Here is a 16564-nt window from a genome sequence, read left to right as displayed (position 1 = left end):
CAGTTTTCATTTTTTATTACATTTTATAATTAAGATGAGAGTATTTAACAAGTCTTAAAAATCATTAAAATATAATCTGGATGAAGCTTGAGTTTTTAAATGAACTTACTATTTTTTAACAACTTTGTTTTATAACTTTTTACAATGTTCATATATGGTGATTTATGATTGGTTGTTTTAAATATTTTTTTGAAAATAAATTTAAAAAATTAATAAAATAAAGACATATAATTTATTATAAAAAAAGTTGTTATGAAAAGTTCTTTAACATATCATAGTCCATGATATATAATTTGACATTGATAAAATGACAAAAAGAAATACATAGTTATATTAACTTTTTTGAAAACACTTTGTATATAAAAGCGATCCATAGGCAAAGAAAACTTGTTGAACAAAATAAAAAATGCTTTATACATACTTACATTATTTCTGCATTCTTTGTTCATCTTAGTATTTTGTATTAATTTCTTTTATACATACTTACAAGTTAGAACAATCCTTCATTACTGGGAAGCTCTCGCTCTTAAAGTAAGGAGACATCATTTCACATCCTCTCTTCTTGGTGTAAACTTTGTATTTCAAGCAATTATTATTGTGAAACCAAACAAAAACACACAAGAATAAAATTTTGTATTTAAAAACTTCTTGAAATTTTTTAAAAGCAATATAAGATAAAAGAGGGCATGTAGAGTTTTAACTTGAAAGACACATTCCAAGGAGTTTTTTTTTAAGACGAAGACAATTAGACATAATTTCAAGTTGATAAATACACGTTCAAAAAGACTTACAAAACTCTTTTTTTTTTTTAACTAGTTGTAAATCAATAATATACAATTCAAAGATATTTAGATTAGATATTTTTATAATGTTTAGTATTGAAAATCTAAGTTACGTCTAATTCTTGATCAATGTATCAAGTTATTAATAGACTAGCGTTGTAAAGTATAAGGTAAATATTTTTTGAATCACAATTACTCCTAACAAATATCTATGTATTATTTGGACTACACTTATTTTTTTAGATAAGATTAAGTATTATTTGAAATACAATATATAAAATTGAGAGTACTTTTTGGAATCATTCATACAAAGTGTGTGTATTTTATCATATAAACAACTGTTTAGATAATTTTGATGGAACAAATTATAGAAGGGTGTATTGTTCTGTTATAGAATGTCATGGTATTATAACTTAGTTTAGCATTAGAATTTCAGCATATATATATATATATATATATATATATATATATATTACTGTAAAATACCTTATTTATCCTTTTATTTTGTTTTAAACTTAATTTGATCTGTTATCATTGTAAAGTTCGTCCATTATTTTTGAACTGTCGGAATGTTAACTAATCTCAACTAATTTAAAAATATTTTTGGATGATCCTATTAAGTAGAGTGAAAATTTACCATATTTTGATATATGCTAATATCCTGATTAAATGATAGTGTAAAACTATTTGAGATTAGTGTGCATGACCTTTAAACTTTTTGTATCAGAGATTCTTCTGTGGTGTAAAAAGATAATTTTTATATTTTACTATCTGACGTTACAATTATTGATAAACAATCCTGATGAAGATTTTGAGATACTAACATCAGTTGAGGCATATCCTTTTCCAGAACCAGTGCTTCCTCCACATAAAAGACATCTCTTCAATGGGAATCCCCTTGGTTTCAGGTAGAAAGAGATAAACAAAGAGGGTCATGATGGTAATCCACCCAGCAAAGAAGAGGAAGATCCCAAACTTGAATGAGCAGAGAAGAGCAAGGAAGACCTGTGCTATTATAAAAGTAAACAGAAGATTCACTGCAACTGTGATGCCTTGCCCAGCTGACCTGATTTCCAATGGAAATATCTCACTAGGGACTGTCCACCCAAGTGGACCCCATGACCACCCAAAAGCAACAACAAATAGGCAAATCACCACAACCACCAATATTGAAAACCCTTTTGACAGTTCTTGGTCTGCTCCAAACTTCACCCCTAAAATTATGGCCACTATAACCTGCTCATAACATCAGTCATAGTAAGATCTTATGATAAACAACCACTTTGCAATTCGTAAGAATCTTGACTTTTGCAAACTATAACTACATTGTTGTTAGGCTACATGGTCTATTTTTATTCTTGAAGTCTAATTTCTTCTGTTGTCAATTAGTTTTAAAGTGAAATTTGATGAAGTAATGGAATTTGACTCATCACAGTAAACTGATTATTCTGATAGTTTTATCTGTTTCAGTAAAATTGTATAACATTTGCATTTGACCTTCCTCTAACATGAGTTCTGAAGTGAAACATCATACACCAGATTGGTGTTTTTGTCTGGCTTCTAGCATTATTTTCTACCAGCATGGATATGATTAGAATTTTTATGAGAGTTTTTCTTACCTGGCATGTGATCATTTGTGCTCCGCCACTGATAAGAAGAACTCGCCTGCCCAACTTATCTACTGTTGCTATGGAAATGAATGTTGAACCAGCAAGAACTCCACCGGTCAAGGCTGAAGAGATGAGTGATGCATCTCCTCCAAATCCCATGCTTTGAAACAGAACCGGAGCATAGAAGAGAATGGAATTTATGCCAGTGAGAATCTGAAAGGTGGGCATGAAGATTGCCATCACCAACTCTGGTCTGTACCTTCTTTCAAGGATGTTACGAAATGGATGCTTTATTGAGTTTGCCAACTCGCTTGCATCAACCATATCTTGGAACTCGGCATCAACTTCGTTGGTTCCTCTGATTTTTTCTAGCAGCTTCCTTCCTTTTTCCATCAATCCTCGTTCGATTAAGCTATTTGGAGTGTCAGGGAGAAATATCCCTCCCACTGTCATCAAAAGAGCTGGTACTGCAGCCAAGCCTAGAGACAGCCTCCAACCCCAAGGTTTGATCTTTTGTGTTCCATAATTGACCATGTTAGCTGTGAAAATCCCAAGAGTGGTTGCAACTTGAAACAACATGTTCAGACCACCTCGAAGGTGTGTCGGTGCCATCTCTGACAAATAAAGCGGAATAGCCTTCAAAACAATAACCAGGAGGAGAATTTTTCAACTTTCAAGGTATATCTGGGTTATCTTCTCTACATAGACTCTTTCAATCTTATAACTAACTTGTTCCCCGTAAATTTTATGAACACATTTCAACATTAACCTCAATGTTCTTAACACTCACACCTTTCAAAGCATTACATACTTGTTGGGGTAATCAAAAGCTTGGATTTTAACCAAGGGAGAAAAGTTGGTTTCTCCTTTCATATAAATATCCTGACTTATTTCATCCAAGAAGAAAAAAAAAGTTTGTTCCTGCATAAGGATTGGTCATAGATTTAAGAAATATGTTACTACCTGATTTCCAAATCCAATGCCAACACCAAGCATGACCCGGCCCAATATCAGCATTGTGAGGTTCACAGCTGAAGCATTCAGGGCTGATCCAATCAGAAAGCTAATACCACCACCTATGATACTTGCTCGACGACCATACTTTCTTGTCACAGGAGATGCCATCAAGGATGCAATTAAACCAGCAATGTACAGAGAAGAGGTGAACGCAGCAAGACCCTGATTGTCGTACTTGCAGTAGTTATTTTCATGTGCATGCAATTTCTGTCTGTACACTGCAGGGAAGAACTCTTTAAGGAAGTCATCCATGGATGTAACACCACCTATTTACCATAAAACATGTATGAGAAAACTTCTGAACTTTAAAGGTTCTAAGGCAAAAGAAAATGAGAGATGGCTAACAGTAATAAACTACAATATATTATTGACAGGATGTATTGTTCTGCGTTACTTTAACTTAATGCTCTTATTTATGAGCAATCACGGAATTACTAGCATTAGTACTGCATGCTCAATCACACTAATGATTAGACTAAAACATAAAATTAAGGATACAGATTAGAAAGATCCTCTAAGATAATCTAAGTACAGTTTATTTATTATCTAACAACACGGTAGCAATTTTAAGTTTCCCCCTTTTCTGTTCCTCACAACACGAGTTCTCAAGCACAAGCATTATCCAATCTGTGTTCTTGAGCATATTTTAGGGTTTCATACGGAAGTCTTACATTGTAGAAATAAAAAAGTTAAAAGACATAAAGAAAATGACCCATAGATACTGTTTAAGGTTTTGGATTAGTTTGTTTTGATGATCATTTAATTTGAGAAAAATATTTTCTTTTTACTTTTAATTCAAAAGTAATACTTTATTATCTTTGTTTCCTGTTTTAAAGAGGTTTGTACAGGAAATTGTAGAAGAATACATATTGTATGGTTTGTTTTTTTCTTTTTCACTGTTTCTTACTTAAACTTTTGGAACTAGCAGACAAAGCAAAGAATAAAGTGACACTTTTTATTATCTAAAAGTGATAACAGAATATGAGAAAAGAAAACTTTTCCTCAAACAAAACGGAGTTGTTAACATTTTGTAAATGTAAATGCTAATGAGGTTGGAAATGATTCCAAGGCACTAAGGTATCCACAACCTATACATGGAGAAAGTTGTTTATCGAGATCCAGTGCTTGGTGCAGTGCATTCAAGACAGTTCAGATTTTTATCTTTTTTTTGGGATCTTTGGTATTGCAAATGACATGTTCAACCATGACTAATCCAAGTTGATCAGTGTGAACTTACTTAAGTCGGATTCAAAACCTTAAAAAAAATGAGCCCTTTGTCCATGAAGTTAAGTAACTTCATTACCACATATGAGGATAATTATCTCCATTAACAAGCAAAACAGATGTAATGAGCATGATATGTTCAAAGACAGTTTAATTAAGGGGGTTTTTTCTTTTCAATGATTGACATAAGAATCTGAATTTGGAACTGAGGAGCCACAACTTCTCTGTTAAAACAGTAGATAGAACTTGATTCACAGAACATGTTATCTCAAAAAGAATTGGCCAATAAGAAGGGAATAGGAAGGGAACTGATTGCATTTGCATCAAACTAGATGATGAGGTAATTCACTGTTGGGAATTTGGGTATAACTAAATGTCTTTAGCACTAGAGCTAAGGAATCTGCATCTGAGATTTTGGAAAGACAGAAAACTACATGCAGTACCCGGAACCTTTTCTAATTGGGAATCACATCTTCTAAAATCACTGAAAGAGGGTCAAGATTGTACACAGAACAGAACAAAATTTTCACACCATGACTTTTACACAGCAGAATCTCTAGTCAGATATGCAATATTTTACAGTTCAACACCTATGTTGTTAGAGTTTTCTTCACAACAAGTCTTGACAGCACTATTAGGCATAAACAACAGTCAAAACTCATCTGAATTGTCATTCAGAGTACGGATTGTGAAAGAAACTGAACACAGAAAAGAAGGAACCATGAAAGTTATGATTGAAAGTATGGATTATGAATGAACCTGAAATCCCAATATCATAGCCAAAGAGAGATCCCCCAGTGGCAGCAACAATGCAAGCGACGATGACAAAAGGGGTGACTCTTCCCTTGTATTGTTCTGCTCTCTCCTTGGACACAGCACCAGTTGTGAAAGACCCACCTGCCATCTCCTGAATTCTCCTTTCTCAAACCACACCAACCTCAAAGGAGAGTGATTTTTTTGTCATTCTCACGCAGCTCAGAATTTATACAAGTCCTACCAACCCATTTGTTCAGCAAAGTAGAAAACCGTTCAGTTAGACCATGTGATGGAAGCTACAATGAATTTAATACTTAGTTTTTCTTTTTGCACATGTAGCACACTTCGACATCAAAGCACTTCGACAAAAACTACAAATGTTTGTTAAACCATTTTTTATCTGCAGTGACTCGATCAGACATGAAGGATGAAGTTCTGTTTTTTTTTTTCAGTCTCCCAACCCAAACATTGAGAAATGTGATTCTCCTTATTACATTTCTACCAGTATATGAATAATGATGGAACTGACATTGGGTTTGATGCCTAGATTTGTCCAAATGTCTTTTACTTATTTGGTAAATATTAATTGACTGGTTACGTTTGTATAAATGGAAGACTTGGTCTTTGCTTCCCCACTTGCCTTTCTTATTCTTTGTCAACTTTTGAAAATAATAATCATATTCATAGTACGTTTATGAAAACTTAAATAATATATTACAAAATAATTATTGAAGATGTAAATTGATTATGGTTTTTTAATGAAATGTAAATTTTTAAAATTTATCTTTAAACCAGTTACAAGTTAACGGATTTGCAAAAAGAGAATAACACTATTTTAAATAAATTGTCTTAAACAATCATTTATTGTTTACGTGTTTAAAGTGTAAGGTTGTATTTATTTTATGAATACACTCCCTCCGTTTCACATTATTAGAAACTTCTAATTAAAGTATATTCTTACTTTTAAACCAAATATTACTTTATTGGAAAATTATTCGGTCTTTTCGATAAATTGATTTATATACGAAAATAGTGATTATATATTTTAATAGAAGAATTTTAAAAAAATATTTGTCATGTACAAAAGAATCTTATTATAACTTACAAGAAAAGGAAACTTTGTGATAGTGTGTAACATTGTTTGAGTGGTCTAAAAGTGTGTAAACATGTTATAAGTTTATACTAATTTGTACAGTGGGGTCAATGTACACGTAACCATTATTTTCTGAAGCTCGATTTATCTTTGATTTCTCCTTATGGGGTTGTCGTTGCAGTTTCATAACACGTTAATAAGGTCAACTTTTGTGCAATTAATATTTCAGAGTTGGGGTGTCATTGTGATACTGATAGAATCATATTTTCCGGAATATCTTGTTGAAAAAAAGAATGGGAGTGAAATATAAGAATGATAATGCTTTCTTCTGGTATTTAAGCAACATTGACTTTTTCTTTTCACCATAGACGTGTTATTTAAAAAAAAGAAAAAAATAAGTGAAATCTAAAAAATAATGATGAAGCACTATTTTTTTTTTTATGAAACGAGTTAAATTATTGATTATCATGTCTATCTTGAATTTGCTGTTGAGAGGAGGAGTAAATTGATTAATAATGTATTTTTTATGTTTCAAAAGTGTTTAATTGATTTTTTTATGATGTCTCAATTATCTTAAAAGAATTAGGTTTTAACTCATTATTAAATTTTGTTAAAATGCATAAGAAATATTTGCTCGCTATTTTAATTGATTATATTAAAATAATAATCAATTAAAAATACTAGAAACATGTATAAATGGGTCTTGTCTTTATCATGAGGTGTGAGCATAGAATCCAAAATTTTGATCTGTAAAGCAAGAAAGGTGAGGAAGCATTCTTGGAGAGGAAATGATCTTAATATGTGGAAATCAAAGACAAGATGCCTTCAAGAATGGTTGGTTGAATTAGTCTAGTTTTTTTGTTTGATATCTATACTTGAGGTGTTTTTTTTACATTTTTTTGTAAACTTAACCATTACTGTGTATATTTGCTGTGAAGGCAAGGGTTGATAGTGATTGTGTGAAGCATCACCTTAAAAAGTCATTTTTGATGGATAGAGGTTAAGAATATTGCATAGGTGAACTTGTAATTCTGTAATCTTTACATTTTTTTTAGTGAATTTCCTTCCAAACTCAAGTTGTTTGGAAGAAAACTAGATGTAAGCTTATTTGAGCTGAACCAATATAAAATCTTGTGTGAATCTTGTCTTTCTTTCTTGACTTGGTTTTCACATCTTTGAAAGATTGAAAAAATTAATTAAAATAGCATTCATACACTTAATTTTAAAGAAGGAAAAGATCAAACTTTTTAATCATATTTCTCCCTCTTAGTTGAGATATATTGGTTTTAACATTTTTAACATTTGTTTACCTCCCAATTATCCTATAATTAAATTAATATTATAAAGAAGAAAACTATTTATTGTTTAATTATAATTATTTATTCATTTTAAATATAAGCATTTTCCTAAAATGTGTCATATATGATTGAAATGATGTTTTCAGCTCAAAATAATATCATGTTAGCATATCTTGGTCATAGCACTTGAACACATCTTAACCTGTGTTAGATTTATTAAAAAAAAGTTCAATATGAATGATAAAAGGTTTAATGAATAAGATGAATTAACAAAATCCTAAATTGTTTAAGAAGGGTGTTAACCTAGATGACCTAGATTCAGTTAGGTAAAAATCCATAAAATTACTATAAATAGTATTGTTCATAATTAATATATAATTCTAGCCTTTATTTTTGTCTTGTACTTATATCTTATTTGAGCGTCATAGTATCTTTGCATACGTTTCACCCATTTGGACATTGAAGAGATCTAACTAGGACACATCTCAGATTGCATGAGTGGAAGGATACATCTCAGACTTACAATAGACAAGAAGATGATTGTAAATGTTTCTTGTGGAGACTAATTGTAGATATATTTTGATCCTACAAAAACATTTAACATCCACCTTGAGACTGAGATATATTAAAGAAAAAACTAATGGTATCTACCAAAAACAATATGAACAACGGTAAGCAGTCAAAAACTGAAGCGTCAAGAAACAACTTAAGTGAGATGACTTTCTTATTGGAGTTGTAGAAATAGTTCATTGAGCTAAAGAAGAGGAGATGGAAAAATGAGACAAAAGAGATGGATGTCTTGTCAGAGGAAAATGCAAGAATGAAAAAAAAAGAATAGAATTAAACATGAAAAAGTTTAGTGTGAGCCGATTTATTTAAATAATTAATTATTCAAAACTTAATATTATTTGTGTTTTGGGTGTGGGGTCGAGAATCAAGGTCAAAATACTTCTTCACACTTTTCTCTCAATCCTTCAACATCCTCAATATTCAAACTCCAAGTCATACAGGTGGTACCTGTCAAAGACACTCGACGCTCAAGTCAATTAAATGGTCGATCGGTTATCACGGTAAAGTTTTAAATTCACAATAAATGCAATCACATATCTCCTTACTTATAGATTTTGAAATAAGCTTTTAATTAAAGTGAGCCTAATCATAGTTCAAAAGTTAATAAATGCGCTTGACTTGTAAGTATATGTTCAATTTGTAACGTGGGTGTCTAATGAATACCTTTAAAAAATTGAGATTGAAAACAATACTCTCAAATAATGTTCTTCTGAAAATGTTGATTGTACAATCAATAAAGAACTGATCGATCATAAGATACAATTTGTTATAATAAAATTATTTTGAATGACATTCTCTTGTTAAGCATGACTCTTGAAAGTTAACTATCCAAATTTACCATTATTCATTTTGCATCTTATACTTCTAACGTGTGCCTCTTTAGATATAGTTGAAAGTAAAATTTATTACTTATATTAAATATCAACAAATTCTCTGTACAACATTTAATTCAAATTTATTTAACATTCACAATCTCGGAACAACATGTTCCATATTTAGCTTACAATGTAGTTCGTTTAAGTTCTTAGTTTGTATTTGAAATTTATCTACCTATATTTCAAGCAACTCAATATTAATTTTTAATAGAATAACTAATCATTATCTGTGCTGTTAGGAAGTTTTGTAATATGTAACATACCACTAACTATTTCTTATTACTTCAAACAGATAGTGTGACTTAATGTTGCTACCTATAATAATAATCTTTTTGAAAACACCAAAAATTCTCTTCATAACATTCTAAAATATGCATGTTGATGGTTGAATAATAACCTTCGTAAACAATAAATCACTCAAACCAAGTCAAGTAGGGAGGAAATTATGCAAACGTTCAAGTTTTATCCTACTTTATGCGTATGTCAAAATGTCTTTACTTTCTTCTAAATTAATAAATAAGTGTATTTTAAGTGAAAACCACATGCAAATAATTGAGAAATTTCTACCTTTGCACTTAAATCAAACATATGTGCCATGTGTGACTATTTGTGAGACCCTAAATAATTAGCAGTAATAAATCTCTGTCAGATCGAATTAATTTACATCACATCAATGCTTATTCCCTTTGGAAACTCACTCCCTAATGGGATACGTCACGCTTCTGTGCACTGGAAAACCGTACCACATCATTTCTCTGAAACATTAAAAACGCACTTTGCACCACATGCACACACGCCACCTGTCGCGGGAGAAGCTTCCAGTTCAGAATTTAGTGTGCAGGTGTCAGCTTGGGACACGTTCGTTCGAACGAACGTGAGTTTAACAAAACTGGATTTTTGAAAATCTCTCTCACCTACACGCACTCATCTTCTACCTCTGAACTCAACCCTTCATTTTCTCCACCTTCTCTCTAGAACTTCCAACTTCTCTCTACTGTAATTTTCACGTCTCTTCTCCGATCAACTTGCAGCACCGTAGGAACGTTCACCCAACTACAAGCTACCAACTGGACCGAACAGTTTCAAAGACTGAAACTGGTAAGTCTCCTTCAGAAGCTTGTCCTTAGGTTTCTGGAAAAACTAGGGTTGTAGTTGCATGCAAGTAGGTAGTCTAAGTGTTCTGTTTTCTGTGGTTAGATTTGTTTTGGAAGAGTCAAGAACATAAGCGTAGTTGGACGAAGCCACTTTTGCATCTAGGACAAGTTTGGTTGTCAATCCGGGTAAGGGAAGCTTATATGTTTAATTTATACTTGAATTTAGTATGATCTGATTTGGATGAATGCATGTTGATGATTGAAATGCATGTATGCAGTATGAATGCGAATGTATGATTGAGATGTATGATCATGAACATGAATGCTTATGTTGTATGAAGTAAATCTGGATGATGATATTGAATATGAAGTAATTGGAATGAATGTTATAAAGTTTATAAATTGAAAATCATATGAATTATAAAGTATAAGTTTAAATGTTGGAAATCTGTTATGGTTGAAAAATCTGAAACGTAAATCACTCTCTATGATAAATTACGCTCGTCACCGTACGGTCTTATACCGTTCGGTTTCCCTGAAAATAACTTAGAAGGGAATTCTTTCATTTGGGAAGAACTCCGCTTGAGAGCGAGCGTTCCTAATTAAATGTCTGAGCGTTCGGTTCAGCTCAGCTGTATATAAATACTTTATACTTTAAAATAGGTAACGTTCGGTCTTATACCGAACGTTCGTTCTAAACAATGCTCGGTCTTAAACCAAGCGTTCGTCCTAAATAGCGCTTGGTGTTAAACCAAGCGTTCGTCCTAAAGAGCGCTCGGACTTATTCTAAGCGTTCGTCATGATTGATTCTTGGTCATCTACCTAAGGGTTCATTTTAAATGAAGTGTTCGGTCTTAGATTGAACGCTCGTCCTTATCTTTGATTCCTTAACGAATGTAAATAGCGTTCGTTCAAATATTACAGTATTCATCCTTTTACGTTCGTTCAAATACTGGCATCGGTTCTTTATATATAAAATTTTACAAAGAAAATTCTAAGTATTATTGACCATCCTTGGTACATTGAATCTGGTCCAAGATCTTCTTTATTATGAAAATTTTCTAAGTATCATTATGCCTTCAATAGAGTCAGTTCATTTAACTGACCAAGCCGAGAGTCACGGTCGTCCATCCAGTACTTTATTTTAAATTCTTCAAAGGACTAAACGTTCGTCCTTTTATGCTCTTAAAGTTAAAGATAAGAATGATGATAAATCATAAGAAATTACAGTGTGAACACTATATTGAGTGATTCTATGATTATGGAATTTGGACGAGCGTTCCAAGGAGGAACGTCTCAGATATGTTAAATATTAAATTTGGTAAAGTATGACTGTGGATAAGTTAAGACTCGCTGTCCATCCTGATATTCAGTGATTACTCTTCTCACGTAGAGAGGGTAAGTCATGTGTGTGAATGGCAGGAGGTCCTTAGTCCAAAAGTTAACATGGGCGACGTAAGAACGGACTAACCTCGAGTGGCAGCTGATTAGGTGTATCCCGGTTACTACATCACTCGAGTGCAAGGACGCTTGTAACTACACAGATCATACAGTCCGGACGGTCGTCATATATTTATATATTTATATAATGTTACATGATTGTTATATGTTAAAACTATGTGCTTGTGTGGAATGATATGTTTATTGTATGTGATGATGTATAATTTAAATTATATAAGCTTACCCTTTCGTTTTTCCTTGTGTTGTCTACTATCTATGTACGTTCGTCCTGTCTTGCAATGATCATCCGTGTGGATGTGAGCAGAAGGCGAGGCCACTTTGGAAGACGTTATTGAAGAAGAGAATTTGGTCGAGGTGGAAGTAAAAGCCGAGCCATAGAACGCTCGTTATGTTAGGATTGTAAATGTTAGATTTCATTTTGACGTTCGGTTAAATATTTTGTAAAACCGTTCGTTCTAGACTTTCTTTATTTCCGTTTCGTAAATGGTATTTTCTGTATATAAACCGTTCGGCTTTGGAACCTTGATCCATCATTGTAAAGACTGCACTGTTTTACTGTTTTAATGTAATTAATTCTGATTATGGTAATTACTGTATTTTGGGATGTTACACTATTCAAGACAATTCCTTTTGCAAACAAGTCATTAATTACCAAGTCACTGTATCATATCATTCTACCAACGTAGCAACGTAACCCAAAAACTTGAAAAATAATTTGCATGTTGAAAAGCGATAAAATAAGCTATTACTAAATATTTATAATTGGACATTCCTACCAAAAGGTCGCACTAAAATTTCATCTCTATATAGCATGTAACACATTGAAAATATGTTGACTTATAAGATCATTGATAGAAAGAGAAATAAATAATTTAACCTTTTACTTTAAGCCTTATAATAGCTAAAAGTTTTGCAACTTTACTCCTCTATTGTAGGCCTTATGTCTCTAAATTTGTAACATAATTGTAAATGAAAACTTTGAGAGGAACAAACTTGATCACAACGAATTGGGCTACTGCAAATATTTATAGATATTTAAAAAACACTATTTATAAAATTTTAAAATAAAATATAAATAAAATTACAAAAAAATATAAAATATAATATAATTAAAATTAAATATAAATTTGTAACATCTTATTTTAATAGTACAAAACTATTAAAAAAACGTTATATAAATGATAACTTACAAAGAACTTGAGACGACTTCTAAAGAATGAGATCTACACTAACAAACCTATCTATGATGTTGCTTCATCCTCCTCCTCACGTTGTAACAACTAGAAGATGTCCACTATCTATACTCACACCAATTAAGGTGATCATTGTAAAAGAGAAAAATATATACAAAATGATAAAGACAAAAGTAAGAGTAAGCTAGTGATACAAAACTATTAACTATATACATGAGCATTTCCCAATTTAATCAGGTTTAACATAATACAAACTAAACATCTTAACATGAAAAGACCTAGATTGAACTATCCAGATTTAGTATGAATATCGAGTTATGACAGTTCGTGCACTTGTAGTAGTGAAACAGTTGACCCACCCTAAGCTACCACACAAGGTTAGTCTGTTATCACTCACCTTAGGCCAAGGTAAAAGCCCTAGACTAGGACCTCATGCTATTCTCACGACATGTCTCACCCCTCTCTACTTGAGTATGAATGACCATTAAAATGTCAGGATGAATTCCAAGACTGAGCTTCCTATATTCATACTTACAACACTCGAAACCACCAGTAAAAATTTCACCTTAGAAATTCTTTTCAAACCAAACTTTACTTCAATCATAAACTCATTCATAACTCACTTAAACCTTTCATATATATTATACTAAACACATATTAAATCATCAATATAATCATTATTCACAAAAAAATAAAAGAAAGAAACTCAAAACTCTTTATAGAAAAATTACCCCTCAATCCTAGAAAACTACCTCTCAGCGCCAGAGCCACTGATATGTGACGCTCAGTGCCAGAAAACTACCCCTCAGCGTTAAAGCCACTGGAGTGTGGTGCTCAGCACCGGAAAACTACCCCTCAGTGCTAGAGCCACTGGAATGTGACGCTCAACGCCAAGAAACTACCCCTTAGCGCTAGAGCCACTGGAATTTGGCGCTCAACGCTAGAAAACTACCTCTCAGCATCATATCAGTTGACAACACACTTATTTTATGGACTTTGATGCACCTTAGACTTATCCAATTTATAAAAAAAGGTTTATTACACACTAGAGTTGATATGAAAACACGTTTATAACTAAAGTAGAGTACATCTTTGATCATTAGACCCGAACTGGTGCATTAAACCTATATAACAACTCCAAAAGTACCCAAACTCAAATATACATTTTCTAACTAAAAATTCTGCAAACTAAAGGTATGAATAAGTTTTAAATGACTCAACAACAGACCCCAAAACATCCCTTCTAACCCACACTTTCTAATTTAGAATCTTACTAGTCAAAACCCCTAAAACTAGCTCCAATCCAAGCTAAACTCCACCTATCAACCACCAAACATTATTGCATCACATTTTTACCACTCTCAAAGTTCAAAACAATTTGAAATCACCCAAAGATAGACCTAAGCATTCAATTTTATATTAAATTTTTTTCCATTAACCTTTTACCTATCAACACCTCTAAAATACCTTTGAAACACCATTGTAAACACATTATAATGACTACCCTTCCATCCTACACCACATGTCAACTAACTCTCATCATAAACAAGTTACTAAAGACCCAACCAATTATCATACACTTCAAATTCTCACTTTAGACTAATATTTCAAAAAATCACCTCTTGGACCTCCAATTTTAGACCAAAAACCCACTTCTTACTTTTACATAATATCATTCAACAACTACAACAGTTTAACAACTTATAATACAACAAAATTACCATTATAACTCATCAAAGCCACTTTAAACCTCAACATAATAATGACACATAAGCTTTTACACATTTTCACACCATTTCATAACAATTTCAAATAACTCAACATACTAGAATTCACAATTCAATTTAATAGTACAATTTAAACACATCATACAATCATGGATTATAACATGTTTACCAATCAAACTTTAATTAAACTAACTTCTCTTACTTGTTAGAAACTTAAACCAGCTCTAGAGACTCCTAATATGTTTTCTTAGTTCAAAGACATCAAAGAACACGTATTCGCAATGAAAACATGATTATGATCAGGGTATACCATTAGAACCACTTATCAGTAGAAAATCTAAAAAAAGACTCAAATCTTACATGCTACAGAACCAAACACCACATGCATTGGAAAACATGAAACTAAAGAAAAAAAGAGAATAAACTAACTTACTATGTTTGAAAAACTGATAAGGTAAACTGATGAATTTTATTGATAGATTAATTATCGACGAACATGTCTATTGGTGAAATTCGTAGAAAAATTTTGTTTTGTCGAATATATTTTTTATCAATAATTAATTATGCAATATGATCTTGTAATAAATAATTAATTTCTAATTTAGTTTATTTTATTTCATTCGTTAAATTTATTTATTATGTATATTTCCATAGTTGATTCAATTGTACATGTGTTTTAGCCTACTTTTCAGACCAATTCATAGGTTAAAGTAAAGAAGACAACCCACACAATTGAATATTCAGAAGGAGATTCACAAAAACTAGTGGATGATAAATTATGCAGTTTTATTTGGTGCATGCAACAATTTCCGGCAACATCTCTGTTATCGATGAATATGGGGTTAATTTATTTCTCCGATTTCCATAGTCTATTTTCCCTTCGAATGAAAAGAAAAAAAGTTCAAACATATGTCATGGCAAGAGTTCACAGCAAGAGAAAATGATAGTTATTTTTATCCTGTCCACATATTTTTGTGATTTTCCTCTATGTTTTGTGTAAAAGATTTTATGCATGGAAGAAAGAAGAAGAAACTCTAAAGTTTATGTAATGTAACCACATAAGATTTGAGAGGAGAGATGATGAATTTATTTCTTTTTAAAAACTAAATAATAAACTATTTTAATACCTATAGAGTTTTTTTTCCTCAGAATATATATATATATATATATATATATATATATATATATATATATATATATATATACCAACAGGGACCGGACGCCGTACGGAAGGACACCCGCGTCCTCGTGCCGGCCGCCCACATCACCATACGGGACCCAGAAAACTCCCATGTTTACTTACTGATTGGGAAGTGTTTAGTGTTGACGGGCGGACGTCCATCTACCCGTAATTACTCACTGTTGTGAAAGGATATATATGGCCGGGTGGACACCCGTCCGCCCATAATCAAGACTCGCCCGAAACCAGCCGCCCAGGTCGTGTGTCCGCCAGGACCGGTCGGCATTAAGGACATGACCCGAGGGCGGCCGGTCGCATCACTAACCATCTGAGTTTAAGGTAAGTAGGGTTTAAGAGCTATTGGGCTGAATTGGGCCGTGATTAACTTTTCACTAATCCCAAGCCCATAGCGAAAACTATAAATACAGATCCAGGGTGAGTGGTAGATGGATCGCATTTACTGCACATTTATTACTGTCTGAGAAAAACGCCTTAGCTCTCAACTGACTTTGGCATTGGAGAATTTTTTGCAGGTCTCCCACTGGCGTACTGAGAAGTGGACACAGAAGATCCGACGTACGGAAGACGAGAAGCGAGTGATGTGGAAACGTGGGACCAACACTGCCCCTCACATCCGAAACAATATATATATATATATATATATATATATATATATATATATAT

General features: G+C 32.4%; 1 protein-coding gene across 1 annotated transcript; it reads right to left on the bottom strand.

Moving 5' to 3' along the window:
- Window positions 1-1481: 1481 nt before the first annotated feature.
- Window positions 1482-5882, bottom strand: STP7 (sugar transporter protein 7). Its single transcript, XM_047301791.2, has 4 exons — window positions 5393-5882; window positions 3356-3675; window positions 2402-3028; window positions 1482-2018 (listed from the first exon to the last, which is right to left on the bottom strand). The coding sequence occupies exons 1-4, from the start codon at window positions 5535-5537 to the stop codon at window positions 1608-1610; spliced, it is 1503 nt and encodes a 500-aa protein (XP_047157747.1). The 5' UTR covers window positions 5538-5882; the 3' UTR covers window positions 1482-1607.
- Window positions 5883-16564: the final 10682 nt, after the last annotated feature.

This window comes from Vigna umbellata, chromosome 2 (assembly GCF_029865625.1).
Source record: "Vigna umbellata cultivar VRB3 chromosome 2, Vumbellata_1.0, whole genome shotgun sequence".
Taxonomy (NCBI): domain Eukaryota; kingdom Viridiplantae; phylum Streptophyta; class Magnoliopsida; order Fabales; family Fabaceae; genus Vigna; species Vigna umbellata.
This window is presented reverse-complemented; position numbering and strand designations above follow the sequence as displayed.